The sequence below is a fragment of the Eschrichtius robustus genome, chromosome 2 (genome assembly GCF_028021215.1).
Source record: "Eschrichtius robustus isolate mEscRob2 chromosome 2, mEscRob2.pri, whole genome shotgun sequence".
Lineage (NCBI taxonomy): Eukaryota > Metazoa > Chordata > Mammalia > Artiodactyla > Eschrichtiidae > Eschrichtius > Eschrichtius robustus.
The window spans coordinates 42,037,192-42,058,552 of NC_090825.1; the positions used below are offsets into that span (position 1 = coordinate 42,037,192).

The window sequence follows — 21,361 nt, forward strand, 5'->3', positions numbered from 1 at the left end:
TTGACAAAGCTCTCAAGGTCAACCCCTCCTCAACACTCTATGTAAAAGAGCCAAGTACAACTTGCATACACAGAAAGACTAGGACCTAAGGCCATAGTTTGTTCCAAAATGCCATCACTAAAGATAAACAAACACATTCAATGGTGGCATTCAAGGTGAAAAAAATTGGTTACAAAATTCCTTTCTGGGGAATAAATTTTCCTGAAAGAAATAGAATATATATATAAACACACACACGCATACACACAAATATATATGCACATATATATGTAGGTATGTGTGTTTATGTGTGTATATATACAAAATAACAAAATGAAAATACACCTTGAGTGAATTTCTTTTCTTAGTTCACATGCTCAAAAAGTTTGTTTAGAACTATAGTTCTTCCTGCTTTAAAATAACTGAGTTAAAGAGTGACTCTCAAATTTGGCAGGGCATACAAGCTATGACTAACCTTAAAACATTCACCCACTAAGTATCCTTATCACTACCTTGTCTAACGCTACAAATTCTTACAAGTCTAGAGCCAGGGCCACTTTTTAGGGCAGTATATGCAAAGGAGGCAGTAGCATGGCCACGGGCTGCTGGGCTGGTGGGGAAAGCCCAATGGGCATGGGATCACTGAGGGTGAAAAAAAAGTTGGCTAATTCTGGGTTGCAGTATTTCCATAATCCAAGAGAGTAAAACACACAAAATTTCCATATAATCATTGTTGTTTATTAAATCGCTATGTATCTTTTCCTGGTTGTGTATATCAATCCATCAATAACATTAAGAAGGAGACAAACTAAATAGCCACCATGATGGTCTCATTCTCAGGGGACTGATATTCTAAAATAGAGGCAGCCCTGGAACACAGGCACGTACAGAAAGGACAGGAGCTGCGATCTGAGCACAGGGTTTGGGGTTGGCGTCGGCACTTGGTCTTGGGGCTTAGGATTCCTATTAGTTGCATGACTTTGAACCTGTCCAAGCGTCAGTGTTTTTTATGTGCCAAATAGAGATGATCAAAACTTGGTTTTAAACACATTATTTTGTTTAAATCCTTCTAACAACTCAGTTCAGGAGATAAAAAATATAAAACACTATAAAAACATAGATATCAATAGTATTTGAATATCTATTGTAGAATAGGAATAGATTTTCTCCTATTATAGTTCTATTAAATCCATAGCTCTATAAAAAGGAATAGATTTTCCCCGATATTTCAGAACATATAGGTCAACTCGAGTCTGACAAGAGCAGCAACAGTGGACAGCTGACAGCTGGAGTCACCCCAGAGGTGGGACACAGAGTGCCGCCCATCCCCCCGCCAAGGGGCTGGCTAATAGATGAGGGCGGCAGAGGTCACCCAGTGTCTGCTCCCAGCAGGACCTGACATGGGGGGTCCTGAGGGAAGAAGACTGGGGCATCTGTCATCATCATCCCTGCAGCTTCACACAGCATCAGGGACCAACATCCTCAGGAGGCTGCTGGGCCAGACCGAGCAAGGCTCAGCTGTGTCCTGGAGAGAGGATGAGGAGATGTGGTCTTCAGAAGCATGTCCACACCTACGAATTCTGATGCAGAACAGAGGAGGCCCCTGCTACTTGGGGATGTTAGGGTAGGAAGAATGCCAAGAACAACTGGACGAAGGGACCCATAATGTCCATCCCATCTCTAAAATCTGTGGCTCTATTGTTCTCATTCCACACCCACCCAACCTCAGATCAAATGTAAGAACCACCTGATGGAAACATACAATAAAAATCCATTTTCCTTCCTACTGGCCAGGAGCTGGAGTTGGAAATAAGTCACAGTCTGGGGATAAAAGGCGACACAGAAACCAAGAATAACAGACCTAATGAGCTAGAGGGAGCTGGAAAATGAAACAGCTCACTTTGGAATCTGAGGATAACGTGCAAGTTCCAGTGGAGCGTTCTTGGATACAGGATACAGGGAGGCCAGGGCAGGGCAGATGCGGCGCATGTTGGGAAGGGAAATGAGATGGTTGCTCAGGCTGAGTCCAAATATTAAACACAGGGCTAAGAAAACTATATGTTTTGCATAGTTCCGCAAAGGTGACAACTATGTTTTGCATAGTTCCACAAAGGTGACAACATATTTTTCTTGCTAAACTAATATTCAGTAAAGCAGGTGCCAGAAACTCAAAACTTTCTAAGCTGTAGCGGCTGTAACTCCCCTTTAATCTAATAAAACTGTCTTCAATTACTAAACCAGAGTTTAGCCAGAATAGATGAAAGGTATTTAATCTTTTGCAGCAACCAGATTTACTCTGATTTTAGACCCTCTTTTTAATAGATTGCTGTATTTTTCAGAATTTGAGGGTGCAGTCGTTTGCTTATTTTTTAAAACACTAAATGGCACCCTAATTGCCTTGAAAAACCTGATAGAAGCATAACACTTATTCTCAGAGAAAAATTATGGAACATAAAAAGGCTTCGGAAGAGAAGAATCTGGATTAACATATCTTCAATTGGATTTTGATAAGGTTTCTTTTTGTGAGCTCAAATGCTTAAAGCACCTAAAAATTTCAAAATTTCTCCTTAAAATTCTTGTTTTTTTCTTAAAGTTACAAACAGTAACCTTTTTCTCTAGGGTTACAATAGAGGTATGTAAGCTTTATCTATTTCCTGGTTGCATAGCCAAGTTATATCATCTCTTTAAGCCACAAATTCTGCCAACTTGCTGTGAATATATCACCTATTTCACATAGATGTAAGGATTAAAAGACTAGTACAATGCTAGCCCCATGGATCTCAGTCCTGGCTGTACTTCAGAACCACCTGGGACTTGAAAAAATAATGATGGCCAGGACCCATTCCAAAGACTCCCATTCAATTGGTATATGGTGAGGCTGAGACACTGGTATTTTTTAAATCTTCCCAGAGCTTGAGAACAACTGGCTAGAGTAACCATGGAGTGGCCATAATTAATAAAATGATTAGTGTCTTTTTCCATCTATATTTGACTGAAAATGCATATCAATTAAACAATTTACAATGCACAGGTTTTTTTAAAAACTGAAATATAAAATTTTATTATTTCCTGTGCTGTCTACCTCAGTGCTTTTTTGGGGAAATAACAAGTTTTACATTTTTTTCCTCCTTTTTTATTACCCCTGCCATTGGGTAAATCTTTTTCTATTCCTGCAGTGAGGGTACTGAGCCAGAGATGCTACCTTAGATCTTTCCATTCTTGGCAAAAAGCAGTCCAAAGGCTTCAGGGCCCCGAAGCAGGAACTCAGTGAAATCCTGATGGTCCCCCTGATACACAGGGTTTTATATTCAAAAACGAAAACCCCAAGATCTAGATGGTCAGGACAGAACCTGGCTCTCCTGCTTCTTTAAGGACCCTAAGGAGAGAGCAGGAAGAAAGTGCACACAGAACATAAAGATTGCCCTTCACCAACATGCCCTCTTCTGAGGAACGGGAGATAGGAAAGAGAGGGGTGGGGGAGACCCAGCCTTGCTTTTGCTAAATTCCTGCAAAGAGACAATTCTTTCTGGGACTTTGTAACTGTTGTTGATAGCACTCTATAGTAAAAGATGATACTTTATACCATTCAGGTAGAACTTTCTAAATAAATTGAAAAACACTTAAACCCAAACACTCAATAAAGTTAAAATCTTACCTGGAAAGATGCTCAGTCCTCTGTTTACTTCTAAGCTAATGATCAGAGCTCGAGCTGTGATACTAAAAATTTGTCGTGGTGCAAAGTTCAAACCATCAGTAACCTGAAAATTAAAGCCTCCTGACATTGCTCCTCTAAAAGAAGAAATTACATTCTGGTCAATTTGGTTGTTTTGCAAAAGCCACCCACTTTCACCTTCTCTCCCACCTGATCCCCCTGCAAAGTGACCCCTATCAATTTGAGAGTATGATAATAGTCACTGAGCTCACCAAATCAAATATTGCCAAAACACAAAGTTAAAAGAACATCAATAAAGGTCTAAAATGCATATTCCTGCCTCACCCTCTCCTGAGGGTAATAAAAGAAAGCAAAGATGTTACCTCCAAGAAATTTTTTAAAAAATTTAAAACATGTTCATCACCTGCATTTTATTATTTTGGCATCAATTTATACCAATCAAAGTAATACATGGGGCTTCCCTGGTGGTGCAGTGGTTGAGAATCCGCCTGTTAATGCAGGGGACACGGGTTCGAGCCCTGGTCTGGGAGGATCCCACATGCCGCGGAGCAACTGGGCCCGTGAGCCACAATTACTGAGCCTGCGCGTCTGGAGCCTGTGCTCCGCAACGAGAGAGGCCGCGATAGTGAGAGGCCCACGCACCGCGATGAAGAGTGGCCCCCGCTTGCCACAACTAGAGAAAGCCCTCGCACAGAAACGAAGACCCAACGCAGCCAAAAATAAATAAATAAATTAATAATAATAAAAAAAGATACAATCTTTAAAAAATAATAATAATACATGCATGCAATGTACACACACACGCACACACACACACCCCTTAGCAATTTCTGAACTACTGATAACACTTACTTGATAATAAGGAAAATGAAAGCTAGAGGGAAGTAAATAACACTTAGCCCCTCCCCCCAAATAAGTTCCCTTTATTCGTCTATTTCAAACTAGCTGTTTTCTGCTAAGAGGGGAAAGAGAAAAGTGGAGAAAGACTCAGACAGTTTTGTTAAATTCCTGCAAGAAGAGAATTCTACTCCCACACTTCTGTCAAGGGATCAATTAGTGATATCAGAAAAGTTATAAATTAACTTATGTGCGAAACAGAAGTTGAGTCGGGCCCCCTATTGATCCCATTCCCGGGAGAGCTTTACCAATCTGACTCCCAAAGCACCAGGCAAGATCACCAGGCAGACAGCCTGATGATCACGGCCCCCTCACCCTTTGAAATTGTTCATCCAGCAGTAAATCTGCAGGCCCACAGGTCTCTGCATCACGTAATGGGTAGAAATGTCCTCTTTGTTGCCCTCAGGGACATGTGGCAGCGAAACAAAGGAGGCATGGTTCACTCTGCAATTACCTACTACTCCCGTAATAACATGATTTAATAAAGGGCTGGTTGATGGCTTAACGGTCTCTCAAGTCTCTGTTATCTAAGCAAACCCAGGGAGTTCTGATTCCTCACCAAAAAAAAAAGGTTACAGCCTTTAAAATTTTTTTCCAAAACACTCAAGAGTCATATTTTAAAAAACAGCCAAAAAAAAACCAAAAAACAAAAAAACAGAGAAAGAGAATTCTGGGTCTGCCTAATTCAGAGCAGAGGCCCACAACCAAATGTTATTTTTCTTTGCTCGTTTTTACTAGAAATAGCACTTTGAAAATTGTATTTAATTAAATGTGAAATTAGGGAGAGAATGCTTTCTGCCATTAGGCACTTTGAACATTTCATGAATCTGGAAACAAAATAGAAATGGAATTGAAAGGAATTATATCAAAACAAATACTAGAATAGTGTACTGGGTATGCCCTAACTATCATACTAATTATGACCAAAGAGGGGGAAGGAGGGAAACATGAAAGCAGCTGTCACCTGTGGATTTTCTATTGTACAACCTCAGATCTTCCTGACTTGACTGTACTTTCAGAAGGGCAACCTGAAATCACTTAGCTCCTCCACTTCTCGGCTCTATCGACCTACTTAGGTTGTTATGTGGAATAATGAATTAGATTAATGGCAGAGCACTGTGCAAATATAAATGCTAAGAGAGACTAATTAAACCTAAGCCTTTGTTTGGGGCTGCTGATGGACAGATGTAGCAGGGAGAACCAGCTGATTTCAGCAAGACTCATCGGCAGCTGGGCTCCAGCCACTTTGAAGGCTATTATTGCCTCCAAGTCCATTTACAAAATGTAATGATTCACTCTCAAAGAGCTTGACTATAATCCTCCTTCTTGCTTTTCAAGGAGAAATTATTTTCTCTACTTGCCAAAAGCAAATATTGACCTGGTAGTTTAACAAATAAATCAATCCAGAGAGCTAATTTATATTTTAATCCTTCATTGCAAAGGGTAACTTCAGTTCTTCAACCTACTCTAGCCTTCAGTGGGTGGCAGCTAGTGGAGAAAGCCCAGCTTTAGGGTCAGACCAACTTAGATCTTTCTGAGCCTCAGTTTCTTCATCTCTGAAACAGGGTCATCACTTCTGCTCACACAGAGAACTTCCGCAGGTTAAATGAAATGGATCATGTGACTGAACCTTCTGCAGTGCCTAGCGTGTGTCAGAGAGTCAGTAACTCCTTTCCATTGCAAACTGCATCGTTTTAGAAATTCCAGACCTCCCCTGTGCAAGTCTCTACAGTAGATCTCACCATTCTGAATATAAGATAATCCTTTCATAGAGATAAAAAACTTCCTAGTCCCTTGCCTAATAATACCTGGATTTTTAGTATCTACTAATCAAAACCACACATAATTGGCAGAAACATCCTGTCACTTCAATGTCCCTTTAAATAAATTGTATTTTACTAATGAGCGCATCTGCACACAATTAAAAAATAAAAACACACATATGTGGAAAAGATCATTCAGTCTAGAAATAATGCTTTGGTACATAGGTGGGTGGATTTAGGATCTTGTTGCAATAAAACTAATCCCCAACAGGTCCCCGGGCTACGGGTTTGGTACCACTAGATGACAGCAGTCACACAGTAAATGATTTTTAGATTATCTGGGGATTCTTTGTACTTAACTGCAAAGATAATCAGGAAATTACTACATTTGAATTTAGAAGATTTTAATCTTTATTTTCTTTACTGTATTTTCAAAGAAGATAATTAAAAATGGCTGGAAAGATATGGCTTTCAGCTTTCCCATCAGGCGCCCCCAAGCTCAGGCTCCCCCCCATTTCCTCCTGCAGGCTGGGAATGGGTGGCTTCCTCTCTGCGACCACTGACAAGGGTAGCCTGGAAACAAAGGCAGGTTACATCACCCCTTCTGCAGATTTACAGTAGCTATTTGGCCTACTGATTTACTGATGACCAGAAGGAAGAAAACAAAGTCTTTTAATGTCAGGGTCTCTTAGATTTACAGTTATACTTATTCATGCATTCGTGTGTTCATTCATTTAACAAATACATCTGTTGTGTTCACTAATGTATCCCTCGCATTTGGAACATTACCTGGCACATAATAGGTATTCAATATGATTTCATTCTTTCAATAAATTTGTATTAAGCACCTACTACGTTCCAGTCACTATGCTGAGGATATAAGCGCAAACAAAAGAAAGAGTCTATTCTTCTAGCCCTTATACTCTAGTGGGGAAGACAGACAACAAACAAATGAACAAATCAATCTATACTGCAATGTCAGGTAGCCAGGGTAAGGGATAGTGGGTGACGGAAGAGACGCTATTTTAGTGTGTGGTCAGGAAAAGGCTCTCTGAGAAGCATATATATGAGCGCAGGCCTTACACGACAGTGTGAGTAAGCCACGTGTGAGTTACAGGTACCCTCTAATGTTTGCCATTATTGACCTCACCAAACTGTGCCACTTTTTAAAAAATTATAGAGTTTGCAAAGTTTTTAGATGGCTTGTGGTTTTCCTTCAGCAGCTACATGTTAACCTCTGATTGAAACACATTTTAGTTTCACGTTGTTTTTCTCAGTGACATACCAGTGTGTACAAACACTAGCTGACCCTCATTGATTTGAGCCTGGGTGAAGTTCTGCATGCTTCGGCCAGGAAAGGACTTGAGAGCCAAATGCCCATTGCTGGGTGGAGAGTCCAAGTAGGCAAGGTCTTGCGGGGAGGAGTCCCCATCTTCTGCACAGAGCTCACCACTGGTAATCTCAGTGACAGAATTCACCCACACCTTAAAAAGAAGAGAATCACAGATCTTGAAAGGACCAATTCCAACCATATAACACGAGTAAACTGAATAGCTATGAGACCCTGGGCCCTTGCACAAAGATTTAAAAACTGAACCCATTCACCGAGTTTTTAAAGCCTGAAGATTCTTAATTCAAAACAGACAGGTAATTAAATGCCAGATGAAATGCAGAGCATGTTGTAGTGTTGATTTATGAGGTTTATGAGGTTCCAATAAAAAATAAGACTCATCGTTATTTATTCAAAATTAACTATTTAAACTGCATATGCATTTATATAAAGTATAAAAGCAATAAAAGCTGATGGTTACTAAGTACCTTCTGTGTGGCTGGCATGTGCTAATACTCTGTGTGGAATCTCAATCACAGAACCTACCTCATAGGGTCGATTTAAGGATTTCTATTCATTAAGAAGCGAATGATTTCATCAGCTTTTAAATATTTGAGGGCAAAACACACCCTGCACATTTTTTATTATTCTCCTTTATCCTACCTGTCTTGCAGGAAAACAAATATCTGGTCCCTATGGCCTTATAATGTTTGCTGCGCTGGTAGCTCATTGCAATTCTTTCTGAGTAATAGTCTCTATTTTTCCAGTTACATTTAAAATCTATTCACATTATTCAACAATTCATCATTTTTTGAGCATCTACTACATTCCAGGCAATGTTCTGGTGTTTGCAATACGTCAGTGAAACAGAGTCTTGTCCTTGTGGAGTGTACATTCCAGCAGGAGAGCAGAAGGGAATACAGGGAAAAAAAGAATAGAAATAATGAAGAAATGAATTACATAGTCTGTTAGAGGGCCACAGGCGCTGTGAAAAACATTTTAAATGAAGCAACATGAGACGCTCAGGAGTGGGAGAGTGTTAGATAGGAGGCTCATCTGAGGAAAGCTGGAAGGAGGCGAGGGGGGAGCCACGTGGACGTGTGGGGAAGAACATACAGGCAGAAGGGACAGCCCTACAGTGGGAGCAAGCCTCAGCTGTTTGAGGAGCAGCAAAGAGGTCAGGGTGGCGGGACCAGAACAAGCAAGATGAAGAGTAGACAGAGGCGAGTCAGACACAGCCTGGAAGGTCAAATCCCGCAGGCTCTTGAAGGCCACCAGAAGAGCTCGGGCTTCACTTGAGTGCAAGGGGGGATCATCGTGGGGCTTTAGGTGAGGTGTAAGTTGGTCTGGCTTAGGTCTTAACAGATCCCTGTGGCTTCTGTGTCAAGGACAGACTCTGGAAGGCCAAGGGTAAAAGCAGGATGACAGTTAGGAGGCGACTGCAATAATCCTGGAGAGAGATGAAAGAAGAGGGTGGGGGGAGCTGGAGAGGAGGTAAGAAGCGGGGACATTCTGGGTGTGTGTTGGCCATAGAGCCAACAGTTTCTGATGAGCTGGGTGTGGTGAGGTGCAGAAGAAGGAAAGGCAGTGAGAAGAACCTGGTCTGGGTCTCAGCAACTAGAAGGACGGAGTCACCGTCAACCGAAACGAGGGCAGCTGCGGGTGGAGTGGATCTGGCAGTAAGAGCAGGAGTTCAGTTTTGAACATGCTGAGTTTAAAGTGCTTGTTGAGACGTCACACCAGGTCTGATGGAATTAGGCTGTTTCGAGTTTCTCTAATCCTGCAGTCACGTGATATTTCACCAAAACGAAAGATGGCGGCTTTATCACTAGCTAGATTTTCTTATTTCTCTCTGTATTTATAAATGTCCTCCCCACATAAACTCTGTGCACACTCCCAAGCTTATGTGTCATTCTTTGCTCTCTGACTAGAACCTTATCATCTTCTACACTTGTTACCAACTTGCTTAAAAATTCAATCCTAAGCAATTTACTAGGTAATTGCTCTGGTCTAAGGGGCTGTTCTTCTCAGTAGAAAAGGCAGTTTATGAAATAACTTAACTGTAACTAAACAGAATTTGAGATAGGGAGATTAGAAAGTACATAGGATTCCTACATTTACCTACCAGACATGATATGCCACTTCACCTATGAAACCTTGGGCACATTTCTCAATTTCTCTGTGCCTCAATTTCCTCAATAGTGAACTAGGAATAATAGAATTATTATGTATAATGAGTAAGATAAGATCTGCAAGTGCTTAGAAAAAGCTTTATCTGGCACATAGTAAGCATTCAATAAATATTAGCTTTATGTTACCCATCTTCTTCCTCAGATTTGGCTCTGAGGATAGATGTGACTTCTTCATACTACTTAAAAGTCATTTGGAGTTTAATGATTACCACTTTCTTTTTTTTAATATTTATTTATTTGGCTGTGTTGGGTCTTAGTTGCGGCGCACGGGCTTCTCTCTAGTTGCGGTGTGCAGGCTCTCTAGTTGTGGCACGCGGCCTTAGTTGTCCCGTGGCATGTGGGATCTTAGTTCCCCGACCAGGGATCAAACCCATGTCCCCTGCATTGGAAGGCGGATTCTTAACCACTGGACCACCAGGGAAGACCCTGATTACCACTTTTAAGGCTATTCTTTTTTTTAACTTTTATTAAATTGGAGTATAGTTGATTTACAATATTAAGTTAATTTCAGGTGTACAGCAAAGTGATTCAGTTATATATATATTTTTTCAGATTATTTTCCATTATAGGTTATTACAAGATATTGAATATAGTTCCCTGTGCTACATAGTAAATCCTTGTTGCTTATCTATTTTACATATAGTAGTGTGTATCTGTTAATCACATACTCCTAATTTATCCCTCCCCCCATCCCTTTCCCCTTTGGTAACCATAAATTGGCTATTCTATAACATGTACTGTACATTTTGTTTACTCCCACAGCATTCCTCCATAATTTGAGGTAAATAGTATATCCATTTAATGATTGTGTTGTCAATGGATGCTCCTATATCTTGGCATTTGGAATATGCCCACTTAGGATTTTTCAGCCCTAAACTCTAAGGACATCAATTTTTTAATAGCTACCAGAAATGTTAATCAACCTAATGTTCAAATTATAAAGTTTTGGTCTTCAGTTAATCCATGGAAAGCCTACAGTTTCTATAAAATACACAAGTTGGACTGCTTAACAAAATTCCAAGTCCAATCATTCTAGTTTTTCACTTTTTACATTTTTAAATCCATCTGTGTATTTTATTCTCATTTTTTCAGGAACCTGGACTGATTTGGAAATGTACTGCCATTTCTCTTCCCATGACTCGTAGATACTCATTTTTTCCAACACCATGCGTACGAAAGCTGGATGAAGCATGTTTTCCACTGTAGTTACTCTTCTTTGAAACACTGCTTTTGCTCCTCTTGCCTCTGGAATATACCATCTTCCAAAACAAATGTAAAACCTGCCACCGAAAACAAGAGCTAGTAACCTCAGGTCTCCACTTCTACTCAAACCAAATTTAGTTCAATTAAAAGTCCCATTGCTTTCGGTGAGGCCTGATTTAATGCCTAGTCCTTGGTAACGGAAACTTCAAATGGGTGGGGACAAGAAAAACAAAGGCTCCAAACTTGAATTCAGATTTCAATGTGACCCAAAGCCCAAGAAATAATGGTTTAAGGAGTTAATATCTGAAACAATTAACACTTGAACCTGGAATGATATATTTTTTTAATTCACCTTTAACTTAAACAAGAGGTTAGTGAGATTTAGAAAAATTATGATCCAATATATCCAAATTATGCTCTTAATATTTAAAAACCCAGACCATTGTTTTGAGTTTCATATGAGAGATGTGAAATATTTGTGAACTGACTATCCCACTATTTGACCCCTTCAGGCCTTTAGGCCTCCAAGTCACTGGTTCAGACTTTGCTGCCTTCATTCTTCCACTGTCCCTAGCTCTCAAAGCTCTTTTCAGTGATGGCAAGTGCTTATGAGAAACAAACAAACAGTTCTATTTCTGGTATGAACAGCAACAACAATAAAACAAAATGTACAGTATCACTGAAAGCAAAAGTTGAAAAATAGAAAAATGAAGCCCCCTTGTGGACACCAATACATTTTATCAGGTATGCACGAAAATCACTGGTCATGCTTGAGTATAAAAGAGAGTATGTTCAGGAGAACATACTTCTGAGAGTAAAATGCAAGGGATTCACCTGACGTGGTCTAACTCCAATTCCTAACTCCAGTTGGTCATGACAGAAATGATCTCCTGTACCACTGAATGGCCATGATCAGCCAGCCACAAGTCCTGTGACTTAAGGCAATTTGTTAAAATACTTTCAGTACACTTGGAATGATGGGACTGAGGGGTTAACGTTCAGATTTCTGCCTCTGAATTCCCATCCAGAGTCTGAGATGCTATTAGCAGCTCTGACCCTATCCTCCCACTTCCTTTTCTCAGGTAGACTGCAGATGACCCTTCATGCTGTCTCCTCTAAGCTCCAATGACAAGTAAGGAGAGTGAGCAGTCATGTGGGATAGTCTGAAGGTCTTGAGAAAATGTTGTTTGAAAGTCAAAGACACCAGGGGCTTCCCTGGTGGCGCAGTGGTTGAGAATCTGCCTGCCAATGCAGGGGACATGGGTTCGATCCCTGGTCCGGGAAGATCCCACGTGCCACGGAGCAACTAAGCCCGTGCGCCACAACTACTGAGCCTGTGCTCTAGAGGCCGTGAGCCACAACTACTGAGCCCACGTGCCGCAACTACTGAAGCCCACGTGCTTAGAGCCTGTGCTCCACAACGAGAGAAGCCACTGCAATGAGAAGCCTGTGCACTGCAACGAAGAGTAGCCCCTGCTCGCTGCAACTAGAGGAAGCCCGCGCGCACCAACGAAGACCCAACACAGCCAAAAATAAATAAATAAAAATAAATAAATTTATTAAAAAAAGAAAAAGAAAGAAAGTCAAAGACACCAGAGAATCTGAAGACTATGATGGTTAATTTTATGTGTCGACTTGACTGGGCCACAGGGTACCCAGATCTTTGGTCAAATATTATTCTGGGTGTTTCTATGAGAATGTTTTTGGATGAGATTAACATTTAAATGGGTTCAGTAAAATCGATTGTCCTCCCTCAGGTGGGTGGGCCTCAGCAATCAGCTGAAAGCCTGAATGGAACAAAAGGACTGATCCTTCCCTAGGATCAGGGCAGTAAAGAGAATTCTTTCCTGCCCGACTGCCTTTGAACTGGGACACTGGCTCTTCCTGGCAGCCTTTACATGGGAACTACACCATCGGCTCTCCTACGTCTCCAGCTTGCCCACTCACCCTACAGATCTTGGGACTTGCCAGCCTTCATGATCACATAAGCGAATTCCTTATAATAAACAAACAAACAAATAAATAAACACACACACACACACCCCCTATTGGTTCTGTTTCTCTGGAGAACCCTACATAATACAGAGGCCTTATTAATTCATATTTAGGACTGTTTTTGCCCCAGACTCTGCCACTGTCTAACTTGGTTATTTTGGGCAAGTCACTTAACCTCTGAAGCTTTCTCTCTTCTTTAAAATGGAAATAACAGCAATACTTGCTTTATCTACCTCACCAGGTCCTTGGGCTTCTTAACTATAACCATGAAGGAAGAGATAGTAGAGCATCATGGTTACGAGCAGAAACTTGCATTCTAGCTCTGCCACTTACTGCCTACCAGCAGCTCTTCCAGTACTGACCTTGGGCAAATGTCTGAGCCTCTCTGTGCCTCAGGTTCCTCATCCTTAAAATAGAAATTGTATTCCATAGAGTTGTTGAAGATTAAATGAGTAAATAAATATAAAATGCTTAGAACAATGCCAGAAACAGAGTAAGTGCTAGATAAGCATTAGCTACCATTAAGATTATGTAAATGATAGTTGTTATTACTGTTTGCTATGCTCTGAAATCTAGAAGAAGAAAAATCACTGTCTGAAATAATCCCCTACCTTTGAAACTTTTGCCTGGAAAGAAGTAACTAGTAACCGTAGCTTTGGAGAAATTATCTGTTTGTTGGAAAATGTACTCCCACAGCTCTGCTATTTTGATGAAATGCATACTCTTTATACATTGGTTTTCAGAAAGTTAACAAGCCTAATGCGTGGCAGTTCTTTTGTATAAACAGTTATCCATTTGTGAGAATAACTTGCATTATGTTCAACACACACAGTTTTTCCAGGAAGTTTTCTGTGTTCATTTGCCGTTGTTATTACACATTCTCATGGACGTGATAGAGATATCATACTCCAATAAAAAAAATTAGGGGCATAAAGTAAAGAATATCTTAGATGTCATAAACTGCCAATACAGGCTCTTGAAATCAGCAAGAGCAATTCCTGACTGTCTCTTTTTCATCAGGTCTAAATTACGCTGAGATTGATAATAGACACTGTAGTTATATCATAAAATTTTAGTGCATAAGATTTCCTTCTTCTAAAATCCTTAAACCAATTCCATTCACGTTATGCTATATATAACAGGAAAGCAATGTTGTAACTGTATACCCTGGTCTACATCCCTTTTTCTTCGAATATTTAAAATTTTATAATTTATGTTCTTCCTTTTCTGTATTTGCCCTCCTCAACATGACTTTGGGCCATAAGAGCAGTACCTAAAGCCAATCAGCCAGGTTTGCAGACAATATACCAGGTCCGTCCACCCCTATCTCCTTTCCTGCTGGACAGAGCAAGGCAGATGGGCAGTGAATGGGCAGGCAGGGCTACCCTGGCCAGCAGCCCTATGATGATGGGTACTCACAGGGAGACTTCAAAGCTGAGGACGGCAATCTGTGCTCCTCCCCTAAACACAGAGATCTCTTGCATGTGGTAAAGTACCCGGATGAAGGGGTATAGGGGGGAGGAGGTTGTTACAGCCTGCATTAACTCTGTTCTAACCTTCCAGTACCCGTTTCTAGGTGCCCTGCTAAATAGAAGTTTCCAAAAATGAACTCCTAGGACTTCACTCAACCTGTAAAAGCTCAGGTGTTCCTAGAAACAGGAAGAGTAATTTTAAAAAGTGATTTATCCATATAAAAACATTTAGCTTTGCTAGATCAGTGGCATACAATGTTCTCTGATTAACACCCAAAGTAAGGAATACTTTTTACAAAACAACCTATTACTCATACGCATATATGTATGTGTGTGTGTTTAAAATGACGCAGAAGTTTCATATAACAATTCTGCCCTCACTACACACAGTGCATTCTCATGCTACCTGTTCTATTCCATTTTATTCTATCTAATTTGTTTTCAAAATGTTGGTCCTGATCCACTCAATTAATTTCACAGTCTATTAATAGTTTGCAACCTGGAGTTTTAAAACACTCTTCCAGATCATTCTCATTGTGGATAGCAGAGTGGACTTAAAGCTCACTCTCTTACTAATTGTATGACCTTGACCAAGGGACTTAGCCTTTCTGTGCCCAAGTCTACTGTAATCCTCATTCTATGTCAAGGGTTGTGAGAGAATTGAATGAGAAGTCGCATGTGATGCTTTTAGAAGTGAGCCTGGCTCACAGCAGAGGCTCAGTAAATGCTGGTCCACTTCCCCATCCTCACCTCTAGAAGGCCAGTGGAATGAAACGGTCTAGTGTAGGGGGTCCTTATGCCCAGAAACCAGCTCTCACCATGGAACCTAATGTCTGACCACTCTCCTCCCTCCATCTGCTCTGGTCACTCTGAGCTCTTCATGTCCTCAAATACGCCAAACCTGCTACAGACTCACAACTTTTGCTCTGGATTATTCCTTTGCTGGGGATGCTCTTGCCTCAAACATTCACATGGCCCCTCACTCCCCCACATGAGCACCCCTACACCGGCCTTTATTCAGAAAAAGCCTTAGAAAGTCCTGCTTTTCCTTAGAAAGTCCTGCTTGCAAGTTGGCGCTTGGCTGGCATCAACAATCTGGGAACTCGATTGTTAAACAGTTTCCTGTACTGATATAAAACTTTCCCTAAATAATAAGAATGGCTCACTGTATCTAAACAGCACAAACAATGTGGTTCGTGCAGGACACCTGCTTTCCTTCTGGGAATCTGGGACTTCCGGTCATAGTAGGCAGAGGGCGCCTACCTGACCAGCCCCCAGTAAACATATTGGGTACTCAGGATCTAATGATCTTCCCTGGTAGACAACATTTCCCACGCATTGTCACAACTTGCTGCTGGTGGAATTAAGTGCATCCTGTGTGACTTCACTGGAAGAGGACTCTTATGGCCTGACCTACTTTCCTTTGACTTCACCCCCCATGCGTTTTCCCTGTGCAGATTTTGCTTCTTATCTCTCACTGTAATAAATCTTAGCCATGAGTTTGACTATATGCTGAGTTCTATGAGTCCTTGCTAACCAGCAAACCTGGAGAGGGCTTGGGAACCCCTGACACACAGGGGTCCATGCAAACATCCCTTCCTTGAAGAGACCCTCCCTCACTCCAATCTCTCTGCAAGGTCAGCATTCTCTAACCCCATCACTCTCTAACCCCATCACTCTCTGTCCCCTTAAATGCTCTGCAGAAAAATACAGCAGATCATCACTCTATTTATCACATACTTTTCCTGTCTTCTCCACTCAACATAAGCTCCGTGGGGCACTTAGACATTCAAAATTTATTGCCCCTACTACATGCCTGGCACTGTGCCAGGCACTGAGGGCAGCACAGGAAAAGGACAGCAAAGTCCCTTCCCAATGGAGCTTACATTTATGGGAGGTGAAAAACAATAGATTGTTTATTTGTTTACTACAAAGGAGAATAAAGCAGGGTCAAGGGACAGAGGATGGCCTGGTGCTCTTTCTGCTGGCGTGGCCAGGGAAGCATCTATGAGAGCAGCACGTCTAGAAACCTGGGGAGCCAGAGTCCAGCCAGGATTCCCAGAGGGGGTAACATGCCTTTGCTTAAGGAGCCCTGGTACTACGTTCTGCACCGGATGGCTGGAATCAGTGAAATCTAGAAAGCCTCTATTCACAACAGTCATAATTCAAAAAAAGAAAAACTCATTTTGGCAAATGAGCCTAAATCTTTCTTGATATAGAAAGATTTTCGTTGATAGAGCACCAGGACCATCACCTACAACTGAAGAAACAAATTCTTGAGATCTCTTCCATTTTAAAACAATCAAGCAGATCCTACCAAAACTATTTCTATGTGTTTACATGACTAGTTAATATGTCCTACCGTAGTACCTAGTCACCTCCAGATTTTAGACACACTGACTTTAAAACCAAAAGTATTCATATGTTTCTCAGTCAGAGAGAAAAGGTTCCCCCAGTGTATACCAGAGTACGTCCATCCAATAGAAAAAGGTGGCTCAACACTCCCTCCATCCGTCTTAAGTGCAGCTTCACCCAGAGAGTGTCAAGCAAGGTTTACAGCCATTAAAAACCACAGGATATTAGAACTGGGAGGGACTGACAGATGACCAAGGAAAACTCACACACATACAGACACATACACACACACACACACACATATACATACACACGCACACACCCTACCCTGCAACCTGCTTATGGTTTTGCTATTGAAGAAGGTGAGACCCAGAGAAATTTTGCTTAAATTGGGCAGTTTACAAGCCTTAAACTCTGGTCTCCTAACTTTAATCCAGAACTTTCAAAACAGAAATGAATTTCTTACTAGATAAATAAATGAATAAGCTCAGAAAGGGCCAGTGTCAAATGACCACATCCCTCAAAAGTTGTACCCTTCCTGGCCTGGATCAAGGCTATCTAGGGAAAAAGATAGGAATAAAGGAAATGGCTCCTGCTCCGAGCTATTCTTCCTTTTTCTCTTGAGAGAAACACTCTGGTATAAGGAATGGGGGAAGAGGTCGGGGCAAACTGCCTGAGCAAGTTCAAGGTTCCTGGTAGACTGTATTTCCGTAATTTTAAGGGAAGACAGAAACAAAGTCTAGGTTACACTTTTTTCTCCTTACAATTCAATGTTCTGAACATCTTAAACTGACAGGTACATTTAAATACAATAAAGCTAGTATTAAGTTGATGGTGCATCTTACAATCCATGGTACCTCCAAGCCCACAGTGGGGCTTCAATTCCTTTTCATAAAGAAGCCTGAGAGTTCACTACCTAATTCTTTGCTCTTCCTCTCCCTCTGCCAACTCCATCTCTTCTTCCATATCTTTCTAGATCCTAGGTCCCTCCCCTGGATCTTTCTCATCCTGCAGTTCTGCATCATGCAGCAAAATGCCCAAATCCTCTGCCGAGGCTCCTGGGCAAACACACAGATGTCAGTACAACTGCTGCAGACCTATTTCCTGAAGTCCACTTTAGTAGAAGCAAAGGTCACAACAGCTCTGGAGACTTTTTCTTACTAATAAGACAGCCCTGATCACACAGATGCACGGAGAGAGCTTGAGTCAGTCATGGGTAATGGGGGAAGTGGCAGAGCACAGTGGCAAGAGAGTCAGACTTGGGCACACTCGGCTTCAAATCCACACCTTCCCTTGTGACCGCTTGGGGTTTCAGTGCTCCCGTCTATAACGAGGTTATTGATCACAGCAGTTCCTTTGTAGGGCTGTGAAAACGACACCAATATGGAAGGTGTCCAGTACTCTACTCAGTAATAAATGTAAACTTTTATAACTGTGTTTAATAATAATTGACACCTACAATTCATCATGCTGGTCTGCAGCCTACTTCTTAGATCGCTTTGCTGAGAATGAGTCAACAGGTATTAATACAACAAGAATAAGTGTGAGGAGAGGGAGAAAAGCAGCTGAAAACAGAGGGGGGCGGCCCACGAGGTTGACCAGCTGGAACACACCATCCCAGGCTACCTGGGTAATGACTGTGAAGTAAACTAAAAGATAAAGGGACAAGTTCCAAAGGTCCAAACACCACTAATTTTTCCCTTAAAATGTAGAGGCTGCATAACAAACCAAGCTGTAATATAACTAGAAGCACTAAAAAGCCTATTCCCAGATCCAATTATTTTGAGCAAATAAAAACAGATTTTAAAAACTCCAGTGATTGCGACATCCCTGGTGGTGCAGTGGTTAAGAATCCACCTGCCAATGCAGGTGACACAGGTTCGATCCCTGGTCCAGGAAGATCCCACGTGCTGTGGAGCAACTAAGCCTGTGAGCCACAACTACTGAGCCCGCAAGCCACGACTACTGAGCTCGTGTGCCACAACTGCTGAAGCCCGCGCACCCTAGAGCCCATGCTCCGCAACAAGAGAAGACACAGCAATGAGAAGCCCACGCACCGCAACGAAGAGTAGCCCCCGCTCACCGCAACTAGAGAAAGCCCGCACACAGCAATGAAGACCCAACGCAGCCAAAAAAATTTTTTTAAAAAATTAAAAAACTCCAGTGATTTTTAACAACGTAAAATTTTCTAGTTTGATTAGCCCCTGATGGGCTCCTGAGTATGGCTGCACAATCATTTAGTTGGTGCTGGGGTGTTTTATAATTAAGGTCAAAGGCTTACAGTTCCTTATTTCTTTGTTGTTCTCCTTGCTTTCTCCCTGTCCCTCCCTGTCACCTACCTGGCCACCACTCTCACCAAAGACCCTTTTTCTCTTTGTGTCGACCACCAGCCAGACATCATGGGTGTGCTGCACCATCTTGTAGCTTGGTGGTCTAGATCCTTTGCCACTTAGAAAACAGCATTTAAGATTACTGGGTTAGAATAGTACAAGCCGTAACCAACAGAATGGCTTGGTAATAACTAGCATTTATTTAAAACCAGGAGGAATATGTCAACTATACATACGTAGTCATGTATCTTATTATTTAACAGTAGAAATAATACAAAAGAAAATCAAATTGGTGGTTCTATGTTATTATGATAAATCCAAAAGCATGGAGCACTTACCTGGAGGATTTTATTGGCTGTTATTACTGAAGCCTCATCATTTACTGATTCGACAGTCACAAAACGAGTTTGAGGCAAACTCCGTTTTCCAAGCTCTGAGCTATTTGCAAAGATGGTGAAATTGTCAAGTAGCGCCTCACTATCATCATGAACATAGGAAATCAATTCATTTTCTACCTGTAACCAACAACAAAATATCACCAAATTACTGAAATATAATTTTAAAATATGAAAAAAATGCTTTAAAAGAAATCCTGATTTTTTTATATCTACAACACAGAAGCATGTCTTCATCCCATGAAGTATGATTCTGACCATCAGAGTGCAAATTATGATGGATGGTATAATTTTTATGAAGCCGTGCTGCATCCCAGAAATAAGTTTAATGAGGAACAGAGTGATCAAGCAATGTGGGGTAGTAAAGAGAATGCTGGACTGGTTATCAGAAGACCTGAGTTCAAAGGCTATTTCTCACCCTAAAATGTGTTGTAAGTGATACGCTCCACCCTTTCTTCCAACGGAGCAATACCCATTAAAATTCAGACTCTACTTGTTTATTTAGAGGGACTAATTTTTGAAGTTGTGGATTGTTTTATTGGACAATTCAGAATGTCGGATTTACGCTCTGACGTCTTCACCCACTGATTGGATTTCTGCCCTTTGGAGACGTATGGACCAGGGCAACTATTAAGTTTCCCCAGACTTCTCTTTCCTGAGCTAAGCATGCATTATTCCCTTAACTGTTCTTTGTATGCAAGGTTACACCTGCTACCTCCTAATCCTGCTCCTCCTCCTGCAAAATACAATCATTTTTGGTGTATCTCTGAACAGATGCTACCTATAACTAGCTATCATACATCTCCTGAAGACAGAGTATAATGAAATATATTGGAACTGAATCATTCTATCAAGCCAGATTTCTCTCACTGTAATAACCAAAATGCAAATGTTAATTTTTTATCCCTGATAGATTTCATCTTTCTAATTTCCATTCTGCAATTCCTCTTGGATTTGTGATAGCCATTGATTTGATCAGAACGCCTTCCATGTCTTTAAGGCTCTGATGGAAATTCGGAAGAGCTCAGGATTGAAATCAGAGACCAGGAGAATTTTAAAGCTGGAAGGAACTTGGCTTCAGTGAATATGTGACCCAAAAGTACAACAGAAGAGAACTTCTAAAGCCCGACAGGAGTAGCTGAACTTCTCAGAAAGTCTCTGGGGTTGTGTTTGTTTTGATAAAATAGAGCCAACATTTTTCACAGTTCAACTTTGCCCAGTCCTGTGGCGCACTTCCTTTGAGCAAAGACTTTTGATCTCTCAGAGGTGTTTCTGACAAGAGTTGAAAAGTTCATGAACAGTCTCAGGGGAAAGTTGTGGTCACTTGAACACAGGTGCATAACAATTTCTTTGGAGTTCTGTGGGAAGAGGAATTCCAGACCGTAGGCCTGACCACATGTTCCTGGAACATTCTGCTTTAAGCTATTTGAAAACAAATGTGGAAGATGGCACTGATCAGAGGGCAGGAGAAATTTTAACCTAATATGCTTTAGGAAGATAGCATTTAAATAGAAGTCACCTTTTCCGTATCTTTCCTGGAGAAACACATCATTTCCTCAATGAAGTGGTACTCCCCCACGTTACTATGTAAAATATCAGTTAGTAGGTATTAATCTAAAGGCAAAGAGAAGGTTTGGTGGGAATTTGTCTATTCCTAGTTCTAATACTAGAAAAACATCTGCTGACTTGAAATTAAAGTAGATAACAAATTTGTAGAAAATCTTAGAAGATTAAAAAGTGTTTGGTCCCCTGTCATCCGTCATGTTCAGGGTATATT

At 41.1% G+C, this 21,361-nt stretch overlaps 1 protein-coding gene across 1 annotated transcript in view; it reads right to left on the reverse strand.

Annotated features, from left to right (window-relative positions):
* Positions 1-3,317: 3,317 nt before the first annotated feature.
* LOC137758830 (chondroitin sulfate proteoglycan 4-like) overlaps positions 3,318-21,361 on the reverse strand; it is a 38,756-nt gene continuing 20,712 nt past the window's right edge. Inside the window, exons 5-7 of the mRNA XM_068534810.1 lie at positions 19,528-19,704; positions 7,598-7,796; positions 3,318-3,355 (exon numbers count right to left, since the gene is read on the reverse strand). Coding sequence (XP_068390911.1) covers positions 3,318-3,355; positions 7,598-7,796; positions 19,528-19,704 — 414 coding nt within the window. The remainder of the gene's footprint in view (positions 3,356-7,597; positions 7,797-19,527; positions 19,705-21,361) is intronic.